Below are 15,198 nucleotides of genomic sequence, written 5' to 3' on the forward strand. Positions count from 1 at the left end.
TCATGTTTAAGCTCATGTTCTGCACTTCTTTACAGTCTAGTTCATCTACTGTACATATTGTATAACATCCTGATGAAATAAACTTTAACATCATATCTGGGGATGTTAGCAAATTACCTTTAAAAAATACCATTAGAATACAAGGACATGCAGCTGAAAAACCTACAGTCAAGGAGCAGCTAAAATTCTCAGTTGTCCCTCCGACACTATTCACGCCACAGATCTCAATCTGCATCAAGATTGTGAGATAAATCAATACTAGGTCAATGCAAAGTTACAGGATAGAAACACCAAAAGCTTTGTGATGTTTTTACTAGTTTGAAGATGAATGTTTTCTTTTTCTATTGCTGGTTTCAATTTGACACTATGATGATAGTGGCTATAAGGAAAATATGATATAAGCATTGGACTAAAAAAACATTCTTTGCAAATAAAGCATTAAAATACATCAACATTTACAAAAAAATATTTTGTTAAACAAAGAATATTCAGATTTGGAGAAAACATTTTTTTTAATGTAGTACATATAACAAAGTGAAAAAAACTGTTGGAATCATGCATAAACAAGGCATGATGTAGCTCAATTTTAATGAAGACGATAAAAAAAAAATATACACATGTACAAAAGGAGACAACATTTAAGACACTTTCTGAGGAGTTTCTCCCATCTTGTGGTTATGGGTAAAATCTTGATACACTAGTTATAATTGTCCTTTCAACAACAATACATCTAAAAAACTCAAAAAAATGGAAAGCAAAATTGCATCATACCTTTGACTTCATGGATTGAAACATTATTATTGTTATTGCTAGTGGATGTTCTGCCACTATCAAGGCTGGCTGGTCTGGAAGCTACATGAAGAATAACATGAACACGATAAATAAAACTCTAGAACACACGCTACCTTTATATTCTGCTCACAAAATACTTTGAGCAGGTCCCACTACCACTTACAGATCCAAAAGTGAAGAGGTTTTAAGGCAATTCAACAGGACATTTTGAAAAAAAAGTACAATAGGAATAAGAGGATATAATAAAGAGAGAAATAAAGTGAGATTGCTTACCTGTAACAGGTGCTCTCTGAAGACAGCAAATCACAAGGCATACATGTGAATGATGTCATCACTACCAAGCACCAAATGAACAAAATTTCCAGGAATTTCTTGAACAGACTTCTCTGGCCGTGTGCAGCAGTTCCCATACACCCGTGACATGCATGTTCCAGTTCCATAATTAAGCTAATAAGCTCAACTCCAGAAGGTATAATGAGATGAGAGATCTGCTGTCTTTACAAAACACCTGTTACTGGTAAGTAACTTCACTTTCTCTGAAGGTAATCGCCCATCATAAATAGGACTTGCTAGCTAAAGGATGTCTTCAAATAAAAAATAACACAATGAAACTCCACTAATGCACAGTATTCTGGTGAAAGAACTATTAAAAAACTGGTTTTTACCTGCTAATTTTTGTTTCTGTAGTATCACAGTTCAGTCCAGGCTCCTGGGTTTTGCATCCCTGCCAGCAGATGGTGACAGAGAAAGTTTTACTGACACTGCTACATAACCCCAAGTGCCACCTGCAGTTCCTCAGTATTAACCTGTACCCAAGCTTAAAAACTGTATACCGTAACCTAAGAGAACTTGATAAGGAATTCTTAACTTTTTCTTCCCCAAGAACTGGAGGATGGTGACCTCAATAGAAGTGTAACGTTCAAAAACCAAGTCTGTATGCCATACCAAGAAAAAGAACGAGCAAACGAATCTCCACCTTCACAGACTGGACGGGTTCTGGACTGATCTGTGGTACTACAAGAATGAAAATTAACAGGTAAGAACCAATTTTCCTTTCCCTGTATGTATCTAGATCAGAGGGATGGTCCCAGAAAACAATACGGAAGCCGATCCAATGCAGCAGATTTTTACTGTTTATAATTAAAGTATTTCTTGACACTGATCTAATTTTGTTTTGGTAGCGTACCCAGATCAGTCCACACTCCTGGGATGTACCAAAGCTCCCTAATTAGGATGGGACCTAGAGAGTCCCATTTGCAAAACACTCTCACCAAAGGATCTGGACACCAGACCCCCAACATCCAAACGCTAGTGCCTTGCGAAAGTGTGCAGAGACTTCCACGTCACTGCCCTACAAACCTCTTGTGGAGAAACCTGCTAGGCCTCCGCCCACAAGGCAGTCAGAGCACGTCGAGTGGGCCCTCAAACCATCCGGAACCGGACGATCCTAAGCTACCGCGTGCAACAGTGGCTTAAGATGCTTGACAGCCTCTTTTCCAACAGCTCCACAAAACAAACAGGTAATCCGACCTCCTAAAGTCATTACTCATTTTGAGATACCTCAACAAAGTTCTCTGCATGTCCAAGAGCTTAAGTTTCTTGCATGAGGTATGGAGGAGTCCATCTCAGGAAAACCTGGAAGCTCCACAGTCTGATTCACATGAAACGCTGAGACCACCTTAGGCAAAAAAGAAAGTACCGTATGCAACACCACCCTCAAGTCCGAAATCTGTAGGAAGGGATCACGGCTAGACAAAGCCTGAGGCTCCGAAATTCTTCTTGCTGAATATATGGCCTAAAGGAAAATGACCTTATGGGTCAAATCCTTAAGAATTGCTCTCCTGAGTGGTTTGAATGGAGCTTCACACAAACCCCTGAGAACAAGATTAAGGTTCCAGGACGGACAAACTCTCCTCACCGGCAGGCGTAAATTCTTTGCCCCCCAATAGAAACTGAACTACATCTGGATGACTAAACAGGGGAGAATCCTCTACCTTAGCTCAAAGACAATCCAAAGCAGCCATATGGACCCTACGAGAGTTAAAGACCAAACCCTTGATCAAACTCTCCTGAAGAAAAGATAAAATATGAGACACCGTAGCTTTGAGAGCTTGTACCCCGTTAGCGATACACCAGGTCTCAAAAATCTTCCAGACCCGCACATACAAAAGAGAAGTAGACTTTCGCCTAACCTGTAAGAGTAGTAATAATCGCTTCGGGGACCCCCTTGCGCCTCAATCACTGCCTCTCAAAAGACATGCTGCTAGACAAAAGCATGCTGCCTGGTCTGAAAATATGGGGCCCTGACTAAAAAGATCCGCTTAATGGCTGAAGTGTAGCAGACTGTCCACAGCCAAGTTGACTAGATCCGTGAACCAAGGCTGACAGGGCCACTCCAGCGCCACCAAAATTACTTTGCCAAGGTGTTTCTCTATCCATCGCAATACCTTGCCTACTAGAGGCCGAGGAGGAAAAACCTAAAGTAGAACCTCCCAAGGCCAAGGGACCACGAAGGTATTGATGCCCTCGGCACCGTGTTCTCTTCTCTGACTGAAAAACCGAAATGCCATGGCATTTTGACGAGTCACCATTAGATTTACTTGAGGACAGCCCCACTTCTCGCAGATGAGCTGACTCGCTGTCTCCAACAGCTCCCACTCTCATGGGTCTAACATTCTGTGGCTCAGAAAATCTGCTTGGACATTGTCGAGCCCTACGATATATGATGCTGCTATCCTCTCCAAGTGTTGCTCCACTTCCTGGGCTACTGCCTGACTCTTGTTTCCTCCCTTCTGACTGATGTAGGCTACCGTCTCCCATTGTCTGACAGGACCCTCACTGACCGACTTCTCACCAAAGGCAGAAAAGCTAGTAAAGTGAAATGCACAACTCTGGTCTCTAACTGATTGATAGACCAGGAACCCTCTTTCTCAGACCACTAGCCCTGTCGTTGACAAACCACCCCCCAACCAGACAGACTGGCATCAGTAGTAAGAATCACCCAATCTGGAACTTCCAACTCCACACCATGGTCCAGATTTGAATGAAGGAGCCACCAAGACAGACTATCCCTGCAACTCCCTTCAGTGGCAGGGGAAGATGCAATTCCTCTGAGAGTAGGTTCCACTGGCAAGAAAAGCCCTATGCAGGGGCCGCATATGCACAAATGCCCATGGCACCAACTCCAAGGTCGAAGCCATAGAGCCCAGGACCTGCAAATAATCCCAGACCTTGGGCACCACCAGCCCCAACAACCGACAAACTTGCCCCTGCAGCTTCTGTACCTGCTCCTCCGTAAGAAACACTTTGCTACTCCGTGTGTCGAAATGAGCCCCTAGATACTCCAGGGACTGCGATGGAACCAGGTGACTCTTTGCTAAGTTCACCACCCAGTCGAGCGACTTCAGCCTCCGGAGCACTTTCTGAACTGACTGACAACAGAGAGCCTCTGACTTCTCCCTGATGAGCCAGTCTAGATAGGAGTGTACCAGAACTCCTTCCAGACATAAATCCACTGCCACCTCCACCATAACCTTTGTGAAAGTATGTAGTGCCGTAGCCAGATCGAAAAGAGCCTGAAACTGAAAATGCTGACCCAGAACCATGAACTGCAGAAACAGTTGATGGTCTGGGTGGATGGCTATGTGCAGATGCACTTCTGTCAAATCTGGAAAAGCCAGAAACTTGTCCTTGTGCACCGCCACTATAACTGACCTCAGGATCTCATTCGGAAACGCAGAACCTTCAAAGCTGCATTTGTTCTCTAAGTCAGGGCTTTCCAAACCTGTCCTGGAGATCCTACAGCTAGTCGGGTTTTCAGGATATCCACAATGAATATGCATGAGATACGTTTGCATACCCGTTTATCCTGAAAACCCGACTGGCTGTGGGGTTCCCCCGGACAGGCTTGGAAAGACCTGCTCTAAGTCCAGAATTAGGCGAAAGGTGCCTTCCTTCTTTGGCACAACAAAGTAAATGGAATACCTTCCTGTGCTTTGCTCTTTGTGGGGGACCAGAATTACCGTACCTAGCCTCTGCAACCAGTCCAGCATTTCCTGAACTTTTAGCTGCTTGTCTAGGGGCCCACAAGGGGAAATTAAACAAATCTCAAATGGGACAAGCAATTTCTAAAGCGTAGCCAACTCTTACTACACTGAGAACCCACTGGTCCGTGGTAATTTTGGTCCACTCCCTGTAAAATCGCGCCAATCGACCTCCTACAACAGGAACGACGGAGTGGACCAGCCTCACCTCATTGCGAGGACTTAGCCCCAGCTGCACTTCCTCCTGTGTCCAGGAAAAGTCTCTGATCCCCTCAAAAGGGCTAACCCCAGGATTGACCAGACAGAAAATTGCTTCTATGGACCTGGAGCTCTCCTTGACGGGCGAGACCTCCTATTATCCCGAAAGTGGGACTGAGCTTGAAAGAACTTGTTCTTAAGGCATTTCCTCCGGCAACCTGGGTACCTTGTTTTCTCCCAGATGCTTCATTAGCTGCTCTAGATCCTCACCAAACAAGAGCCTCCCTTTGAAAGGCAGAGACCCCAACTGAGACTTGGACAACACATCCACCGACCAGTTACTCAGCCATAACAACCTCCTGGCTGATACTGCAGACATCGTAATCCTAGACTAGGTTCTGACTAGGTCATAAAAATCATCTGCTCCATATGCCAGTGCCGCCTCAATGCGCTTAGCCTTCTTAGACTCCTTGTCTGACTGTGGTTGAGCGTCCTGTAGCTGCTGTACCCAGCACAGACAAGCCCGTTACATAAAACTAATACAAATGGCCGCTCGTAAGCTCAGAGCCGACACTTCAAAAATTCTTTTGACAGGAACCTCCAATTTTTGATCTTGAACGTTCTTGAAAGTCATGGACTGTCTTTTCAGTGACCACCGACACCAAAGCATCAACTTTAGGAAGGGATAGGAGCTCCAACATCTGCTCAGGCAGAGGATAAAGCTTTGCCATGGTCTTCCCCACTCTCAAGCCAGCGTCGGGAGTGCCCCACTCTCTATCTTCCAGCTTTTTCACGGACTTCTGGTACGGGAAGGCTTTTGCTGGATCCCTCAGCCCATCCAGGCCCAGATCAGCCTCTTCCAAATCCAAGTTCTCCTGGGGAACCTTGATCCTGAGCTCCTGTAGAACCTGAGGTATCAAGGGCCACAGTTCCTCCTTATGAAAAATATGGTCCACCCTGGGGGCATCTCCTTCGGTAACTGGAATCTCTTCTGGATCATCTATCTGATCCGTGCCACCCACATCCGGATAAACTGCCTGATCATCCACCGGTGGCATCACCGTCCCCATCTGGTGCATCATCTGAGTCCTCTGACTCATCTACCACGAATCCTGAAGATGGAGCTGGATGGGAGAAGTCCACTTTCTCTGTGCCTGGCTAGGTATGGAATCCATAGCCAGACCTTCTGAAAGCTGGACCAGGCCCCCAAACACAACTGTGTAGCACCCTGCTTAGCTAAATAGGCCTCATGTAATAACAAAACAAAGTCCAAGGAAAAAGGCCTTGAGGAGTCAGAAATTGGCTGAGAGGAACTGGGAGAATGGGAAAATCCTCCCTATACAAGCCCCCCTGCTACCCCCCCCAGAGTCCGAACATGCTGGGGGTATGCTTCAGAGGAGAATCCCATTCCTCCCCGCCGGCATGGCAAAGGCTGCATGAGTATTCAAAATGGCTGTTGTTCCTGTGCCGACGGAGAGAGAAGCCTCGACCTGGTGCAGACCCCGACATACTTGAGGCGCAGGAGGGGGAGCCAGTCTCTGCTTTTTCATGGCAGTAGAGCCATCCAACTACCCCTCACCCACCTGATGCACAGCCCGAGCACAGCCTGATGTGATTCAGTCGTGACCAAGCCGAGGTGAGCACCATCACACGTGCGGGGAGGAAGCTCTGCTGCTGTAAAATCAAAAACCCCAGCCACCAGAACAGAAAAAGCATGAAGTCATATGTTTATATATTTTTTTCCTTTTTTAAATAACTTTACACTGTATAATACTTCCCTACTAGGCTGGAACACAGAGCTAAAAGAGGGACAGGCTGTCAAACAGCTTCACCGAGCCTCCAGTCACCTCAGCGGCCTTGTGAAAGGGAGGGATCTGGACCACCAGATTTAACACCCCACGGAAGTAAGGACTGAGCGTACAAAAGGGTCACCAACCCCCAAGCTCGTCCGCCTCAATCAAGAGGGATGTTCCCACCAGGACCTAAAAACCCCCTGAGAGCAAGGCTCTTAAACCAAATAATTTTCCCTGACTGCAGAACTGCAGGTTTTGCACCATCTACCAACTGCTGGAGACAGAGAAATACTAAAGAACTGCAGGTAGCACTCTGGGTTATATAGCAATGTCAGTAAAACTCTGACTCCATCTGCTGGCAGGGATGCAAAACCCAAGAGTCTGGACTGATCTGAGGAGCAGAGGGAACATTTTCTTAATTTTTAAAAAGTTCAAACCTAAATTATCAAATTGGCCCTAAGAGGGTTGGAATTGGGCTCTAACCCTCAAAAAGACCCTGAAAAATAGACTGAATAAACCTGTTGTCAGGCTGAAAATCTGAATTTAGATTTTAATGGGACACAGATATATGGCCTGAATTCCGTGTTGCAGACCTGAAAGTCTCTTCTATAGAGGAATGCCTGAGATGGGCTAGCGATGTAGCCATAGCTCTGACTTAATAGACCTTAACATGTCCATCTAAGGATAAAATTGCTTGGGCATAAGCGAAGGGACAATCAGTCTGCTATCCAATTAGATACGGTTCCTTTAGACACCAGGATCCTAAGCTTGTTGGAACAAAAAGTTGGGTGTACTTTCTATGGTTATTAGTCTACTAAAAGGCGACAGACCTATCGTAATCCAAAGTGTGCAGGGCTTGATCACCTTATTGGTAATATGGTGTAAAAAATGCTGGAAGGACAAGAAACTGATTAAGATGGAAGTTGCAACAAAAAACAAAAGCCTAAAATGTGTACGTAGCACCACCCTATTGTGATGAAACTTGTAAAGATTGGGGCACACTGCTTCTGTATGGCGATTTGATCGCCACGCAAAAAGATATTCCAGGTGCAATAGTTTGCAAGAAGTCAGAGGCTCATAATGGGATTTCACATGTAAATATCAAGTTGAAATTACATGAGCTTGCAGGTGGTTTCAAGTGTAATCAGTCCCGCAAAAATCTTTCAATTACCTTCTACATCAGGGGTCCCCAAACGTTTTAAGAAAAGAGCCATATGGGACAATCCATGTCAAGTGGACCAATTTAGAAAATCATCTATGCTCGACTTCCTTCAAATTGAATAAAATTGTGTGTGGTTGTTCACTAGGGCCTTAAACAATACTATTGAAAATTTTTCAGCTGGATCTCTATTGGTTCAAAAGTTAGAGGCAGCTGAATGAAGGTCACTCTTAAGAGTACTGGACTCCATGCAACACAAAATGGCCACTTTTTCCAGACACTGCACCAAACAACCCCAGTTAGGGGCCTGAAATTTTGTGGATTATTACAACCTCTGGTGCTAAGTTCTTATGCAAAGTTTGGAACCTAGCATGAGCTTGCCATCCTTTTTATGGGCCAGCAAAGTACATGAAAAATTTTACAAATGAAATTTAAGGCCTACTTTGACTCCTCATTGCTCCTGATGTATAGTTCGATTCAGGCCATAACTGGATCAGTAGTCATGGCCCATGACGTACATCTAGTATTTTCACTAGGAGGCTTTGCAGCCAACTAGAAGCAAAGATATAGTTGCATAAGGCCATGATGTCACTTTTTATGCCAATTTTTGCAATTTTTTTGGTGCAAAATCTGTGTAGTTTTTTTTTTTTTTTTAAATTTTATTTTTATTGCATTTCTTAATTATAACAAACAATAATTCTGATACAGGGGTACAGAACAAAGAAAACTAAGAAAAATTCACATTACAGATAAAAAAGTTTCCCCCAAATTGTATCAATTACTAGGATAATATTAAGAATAATATTTAGTGAACTTTGACAAGTAGTAAACAATTGGAGCAAATAAGGAAAAAATATTATACATGTATACCTCCTTGTATTCCCTCAAACATTCCATTTGTTTATTTATCCCACTTTTCATACAATACTTAGGAGTAGTTATCAAGAAAAGCACGTAATTGGTCTGGATAGTTAAAGATATATGAATTTCCTTGATATTTTATGTAGCACTTACATGGGTATCGTAGGGAGAACTGTGCTCCCTTTTCTTGTGCTTCCTTCCGAAGTGCTATAAAATTTTTTCTCCTAATCTGTGTTGTGCGAATAACATCAGGAAATATTCTCACTGGGGCACCATAGAAGTTTTGTTTTTGTTGTCCGAAATGAAGTTTTAACACCTCATCTCTCTCTAATTGAGATTGAAATTGCACTAAAAGGGTTGCTCTATTTTCTATGTTTGATTCCTAAGCTATCAAAATCCTATTACTTACTACAACAACAGAGTAAGGAAAATGATAATGTTAAAACTAGGGAAAGTTTTAACCTGACAGAATTTCTAGAAAAATCTGTGTAGTTTTTAATATTTTTTTTCTTTCTAATGTCATTTGATAGAGCACCTTTTTTTGCTATAAAAATCACCCTGTTTTGTCTTGGACCTAGCCTTGCTTTGGTTAGAATTACAGTCTGAAAGACAAGCATCATTTGCATATGTGAATGCATTATGTTAAAAAGAGCTATTTTTGGCATCCAACTATGAAACATGCAAATGAGCTAGAGATGTGAAATTTTACAGTAAGCTCAGTTTACTGTGCTTTCCACACTTTTAGCTTTTAACATATTTGTTTAGATACATTTTCATAAATTAGACATTAAAGTCGGTGCAAAACTTTGTATGCTGATTTAGTTATATTGCTTTGGTCAGCGGTGGCTGAGACACTGCCAATTCAACAAAATTGACAACCCCATCACCTAGGAACCACTCCAGACAGCCAGACAAGGTACAAGCCACAGGTTTCCAAGCTTTTATTTAAGTACAAAACAAGAAAAGGCAAAACACAACATACAAGAATTGCTTCAACTGCAGATTTCATAAAAATTCACTTGGTCTTTTTTCCTGCCTTGCACATGTTTTTGAATGTCCCATCAATGGATAAAGTGGCTTGTGAATAAATGTACTAGGGGAAGTGGTGTTTTTATTTATTTATTTAAAAACTTTTCTATACCGTCGTTAAGTGAAATAACCATCACAACGGTTTACAAAAGGGCACGATAAAGAGAAATATGGGTGGTATAGATTACAAATTAATCATGTGCCATCATAGTATGGTAACAATTTAAAATAATAAACTAAGTTCGTAAGTTAATCCTGATTGTTAGGAACAAATTAGGTGGTTTGATTTTAACATTAATATGCTTTTGTAGGTTACTAATAACTTCTAGCTTGGTGCATCCTTATCAACTATTTTTCTCCTTCTCTTTATCTTTATAAAATGCTTGTTTAAAAAGCCAGGTTTTCAGATTAGTTTTGAATAATTTCAAATTTCTCTGTAGTCTTATTTCGAGTGGCATGGTGTTCCATAATACGGGACTAGCCAGTGACAGTGCTCTTTCCCGTACTTGCGTGAGATGTGCTGATTTGACAGAGGGGACAGTTAGTAGAGCTTTATTTGCAGATCTCAGGTTTCTTTGTAGTACATGCACGCGCAGTGCCGTGTTAAGCCAGTCGGCTTTTTTATTGTGGATTAGTTTATGGATTATACAAAGTGCCTTATATTGTATTCTTTGTTCAGTTGGAAGCCAGTGGAGTTCAGCAAGTGTTCCTGTAATGTGGTCACACTTCTTTTTGCCAGTCAAAATTCTGGCAGCGGAATTTTGCAATATTTGCAGGGGCCGAATTGTAGATTGAGGTAATCCTAAAAGCAGGGAGTTATAATAATCTGTGCTTGCGAATATCATTGCTTGTAGAACTGTGCAAAAATTGTTAATAGTATTTATCTAATAAACACCTATTTTATTATTATTTTTTCTTTCATTAGGGGAGTTTTATCAGGGTTTATTGGTTATAGCTTAAAATCAGAAACCCTACTTATATGATATTGTAAGTAAGTAACTGGATTAAAGAGTTGAAGTGTTTAATCATGAATATTATACAAATAATTATAAAAGAGGAACTCACTGATGATTATAAAACACTTTCTTATACAATATATAAAATATATATCTGATTTATGGTGTTTTACATTTATTATAGAGAATTTTAACAACTAGCTGAGATATTATTTAAATTTTCAGTTAGTTTTGCTTTCTCCTATTGGACTACATTTTAGATATTTTATATTGAGATGTATCACAGGACAACTTTGATGCCATAAGACCCAATATCCTTAATATGTTCCAGGCTTATACCTACAGACTCTGATTCATGTTTCCACTGCAAACACCAAGTCCAAGATTCTGTTGACAAGGAGAAAAGCTGCAGCTTGTATAACACAGTCCCCATGAATTACAATTGAGGTACTGAGCTCAGATTAGATTTGGGATAGTTGATGTCAGACCCTAATAACTCCAGCATCCAGATGGCCCTGTACATGGATTCATATGCTTTGCATGTGAAATCACTTGAACATGTGAACCCCTAGTTTGCATAGAAATTCTGCAACAGCCAGACATTTTGGGGTAGATTTTCAGACGAGCGCGAACAGCCTACTTTTGTTTGCGCTCCAGGCGCAAACAAAAGTACGCTGGATTTTAGTAGATACGCGCGTAGTCGCGCGTATCTACTAAAATCCTGGATCGGCGCGCGCAAGGCTATCGATTTCGTATAGCCTGCGCGCGCCGAGCCGCACAGCCTACCCCCGTTCCCTCCTAGGCCGCTCCGAAATCGGAGCGGCCTAGAAGGGAACTTTCCTTTGCCCTCCCCTCACCTTCCCCTCCCTTCCCCTACCTAACCCACCCGCCCGGCCCTGTCTAAACCCCCATCCTACCTTTGTCGGGGGATTTACGCCTCCCTCTGGGAGGCGTAAATCCCCGTGCGCCAGCGGGCCTCCTGCGCGCCGGGCCGCGACCTGGGGGCGGGAACGGAGGGCGCGGCCACGCCCCCGGGCCGTAGCCACGCCCCCGTACCCGCCCCCAAAACGCTGCCGACACGCCCCCGCAACGCCGCGCGCTCCGGCCCCGCCCCCGACACGCCTCCCGACACGCCCACTCCGAAAACCCCGGGACTTACGCGAGTCCCGGGGTTCTGCGCGCGCCGGTGAGCCTATGTAAATTAGGCTCACCGGCGCGCAGGGCCCTGCTCGCGTAAATCCGCCCGGTTTTGGGCGGATTTACGCGAGCAGGGCTCTGAAAATCCGCTCCTTTATAAAGACCCATAAAGCTGATGCGAGGCCATAAAGCAGTATATAGTACTGTAGGTGGTGTTTCCTTACAAAAGTTGTCAATGACTTGGATGTGTATGCATGCAAGTAAAAGCTTCCCTCAAATCCAGAGATCATAGTCTGTTTAGGTATAGCATAAGGATGCCTAGGGTAACCATCTTGAACTTTTTTTTTTTTTTTTAAATGATTTGTTCAACACCCTTAGGTTTAGAATGGGACAATATTCCTCAGTTTTTTGGGCAGCAAGAAGTACCTGGGAACATACCTGCACTCTTTCCTGTGATGGTACATTTTTGATCAATTTGGCCTGCAAGGAGTAGGCTTTCAACCTAATTTGGCAGATTCTGTTTATGAAACATCAATGCTCTCTTGGGAGGGTATTTGGGAGAGTATGCCCATAGGTGTAATATGTAACCCTCTGAAATTATACAAAGGTTACAGTGGGTTACAGATTTGTATAAAACTTCTGTCTCCCATCTAAAAAGGACAGCTTATTATTATTTCTAGGTTCAGTCAAACACTTGATTTTAATTGGGTGGCAATATGGGGCTTAAAGCTTTAGCTTGCACAGACTCAAGGCCGGAAATCCTGTTACTGCCTCAGGTGATTCAACTTTAAAAGCATTTTCTCTATTGGAAAAAATGTTTCCTGGTTCTTAATTCGGTACCTCTTGAAAGAGGAGGGCCTTGGAGGTACCAAGTCAAAGTATAATGGTATGAAGCATTGTATGTGATTTTTCAGTACATCCACCAGCTCCTTGACCTTATCTTCGAAGAGATATCCTCCAGTACATGACATGTCAGACAGCCTTTCTTGAACATCTGCTTAGAGGCCAGGGGCACACAACTATGAGAGTTTACGCTCATCTATGGCCATGGCATAGAGAACCTATGCCAAACCTGCATAGATGCACTGAATGCTCTTCACCTTGCACTTCACTCTGATCCACTTGAGGAAGGCATTCCTGTGCCCTGTCCAGAATGATATGAAAATGCTGGAATATATAGGTCTTGTAGGATGCTATGCAGGCTTGAAACATTTATTTATTTTAAATCTTTTCCATACTGTCATTAAGTTATTTACCATCACAACGGTTTACAAAAAGGCACATATAGTAAAAAATCGTTAATACTTAACAGACGTGCCAATAACGATCTGGTAACATAGAATTCCAATATAAAGACTAATTGATGAATTTCATATATATATTGTCATTTTAATACATGTATCTTGGTTGTATTACATGTAGTTCATTCTTGCAAATTCAAGTTTTATATACGATTATCAGTGAGAATAAAATAATTAACAGGTGAGCACTTGGTAATTAAGTGCTGGGTGCTGATTTATTGATGCTCGCTTTTCCTTACTTACTTTCTCCGTTCTCTTTATAAAAAGACTGTTTGAAAAGCCAGGTTTTCAAACTTCCTTTGAACAGTTTGAAATTTCTCTGTAATCTTATTTCAAGAGGCATTGTATTCCACAAGATGGGTCCAGCTAGTGACAATGATTGCTCCCTGACCTGGGTTAGTCGTGCTGTTTTAACTGATGGAACAGTTAAGAGTGCTTTATTCGCCGATCTTAGATTTCTATGTGTTACATGTACATGTAATGCTGTGTTAAGCCATTCTGCTTTTTCATCATGAATCAATTTATGTATTATGCATAGTGCTTTAAATTGTACTATTTGTTCTATCGGTAGCCAGTGTAGTTCTGCTAGTGTATCAGAAATGTGATCTCTTTTTCTTTTACCTGTGAGAATTCTTGCTGCGGAGTTCTGTAATATTTGAAGTGGTCTTATAGTCGTATAAAGTAATCCTAGTAGCAGCACTTTGCAGTAATCAGTGCTAGCAAATATTAGTGCTTGTAGAACTGTGCAAAAGTTCGATAGTGTCAGTAACGGTTTTAGCTTCCTTAGTACCATTAATTTAGCGTATCCTTCTTTAACTTTCAGTGATATGTGTTGTTTAAGATTTAGTTCTGTGTCTATTATTACACCAAGGTTACGCACCTTCTCGGCTAATTCAACTGTTTGATTATTTTTGAGCATTATTGGTGTTTGAATTATGTTTATATTTTTTCTAAGTGTAAGAATTCAGTTTTTTTTTTTTATAATTATATGTTTATTGATTTTTCATATTTAGACATGTAACAACATAATTATTGAACTATAACATAAAATCATCTGACCTCAAATCATAAATTCCATTGATATTTATAGTCTAATTATGATATAATCAAACAGAAACTTTTCAATCTTTATCTGTAAACAGAGGCAATATGAAACTATAGGGAGATATAAAGAAACAATAACCAGTAATTAACATTGTATTCCTGCATACATTTTATGCTATATCACTGGACTGTAAGGGGATTACTTCTAATCTCTTTTGTTCGACAAATGTTTTTAAGTGATCAGGGACAAAAAAGATATATACGTCTAGTTGTTTCTTAATCACACATTTGCAGGGATATCGCAGGGTAAATGTATATCCCATTGTAATCAATTCTTGTCTATATAACAAAAATTCTCTCCTCCTTGCTTGTGTTGTAATAGATAAATCTGGAAAGATTTTTACCAAACTTTCATAGAACGTGATAGGGTACTTAGCAAAGTATTGTTTCATAACATTATTAAGATCAGTTAAATTAAATAAAGAAAAGAATTCAGTTTTATCAATATTTATCACTAGTTCCATTTGATTTAATAGCTGTTTGATTATGTCAAGTTAAATATTGGCTAAGTTTAATATTTTTTCAATTGTGTCATCAATGGGTAAGATTAGTTGTATGTCATCAGCGTAAATGTAGTGTATGATTCCAAGACCCACAAGTAGATGGCATAGTGGTAACAGGTAAATATTAAAGAGTGTCACTGACAGTGCCGACCCCTGTGGTACTCCTGTTTGTAAACTTACTTTTTCTGACATTGAGTTTTTAATCTGTACTTGAAAAAATGTTACTTAGATATGATCTAAACCATGTAATTGTGTTACTCTGTAGTCCTATTTCTTCCAGTCTCTAAAATGCCTTCTCCAAAAATGGTCTAAGGTCTGACAA

The 15,198-nt window shown here is 41.5% G+C and overlaps 1 protein-coding gene across 6 annotated transcripts in view; it reads right to left on the reverse strand.

The window, feature by feature from the left end:
* Positions 1 to 15,198, reverse strand: part of CCDC88A (coiled-coil domain containing 88A) — a 503,234-nt gene that overhangs the window by 53,474 nt on the left and 434,562 nt on the right. For all 6 annotated transcript variants that reach the window (XM_029593463.1, XM_029593462.1, XM_029593464.1 and 3 more), the window contains one exon: positions 772 to 852. In XM_029593463.1, coding sequence (XP_029449323.1) covers positions 772 to 852 — 81 coding nt within the window. The remainder of the gene's footprint in view (positions 1 to 771; positions 853 to 15,198) is intronic.

The sequence above is a fragment of the Rhinatrema bivittatum genome, chromosome 3, assembly GCF_901001135.1.
Source record: "Rhinatrema bivittatum chromosome 3, aRhiBiv1.1, whole genome shotgun sequence".
Taxonomy (NCBI): Eukaryota; Metazoa; Chordata; class Amphibia; order Gymnophiona; family Rhinatrematidae; genus Rhinatrema; species Rhinatrema bivittatum.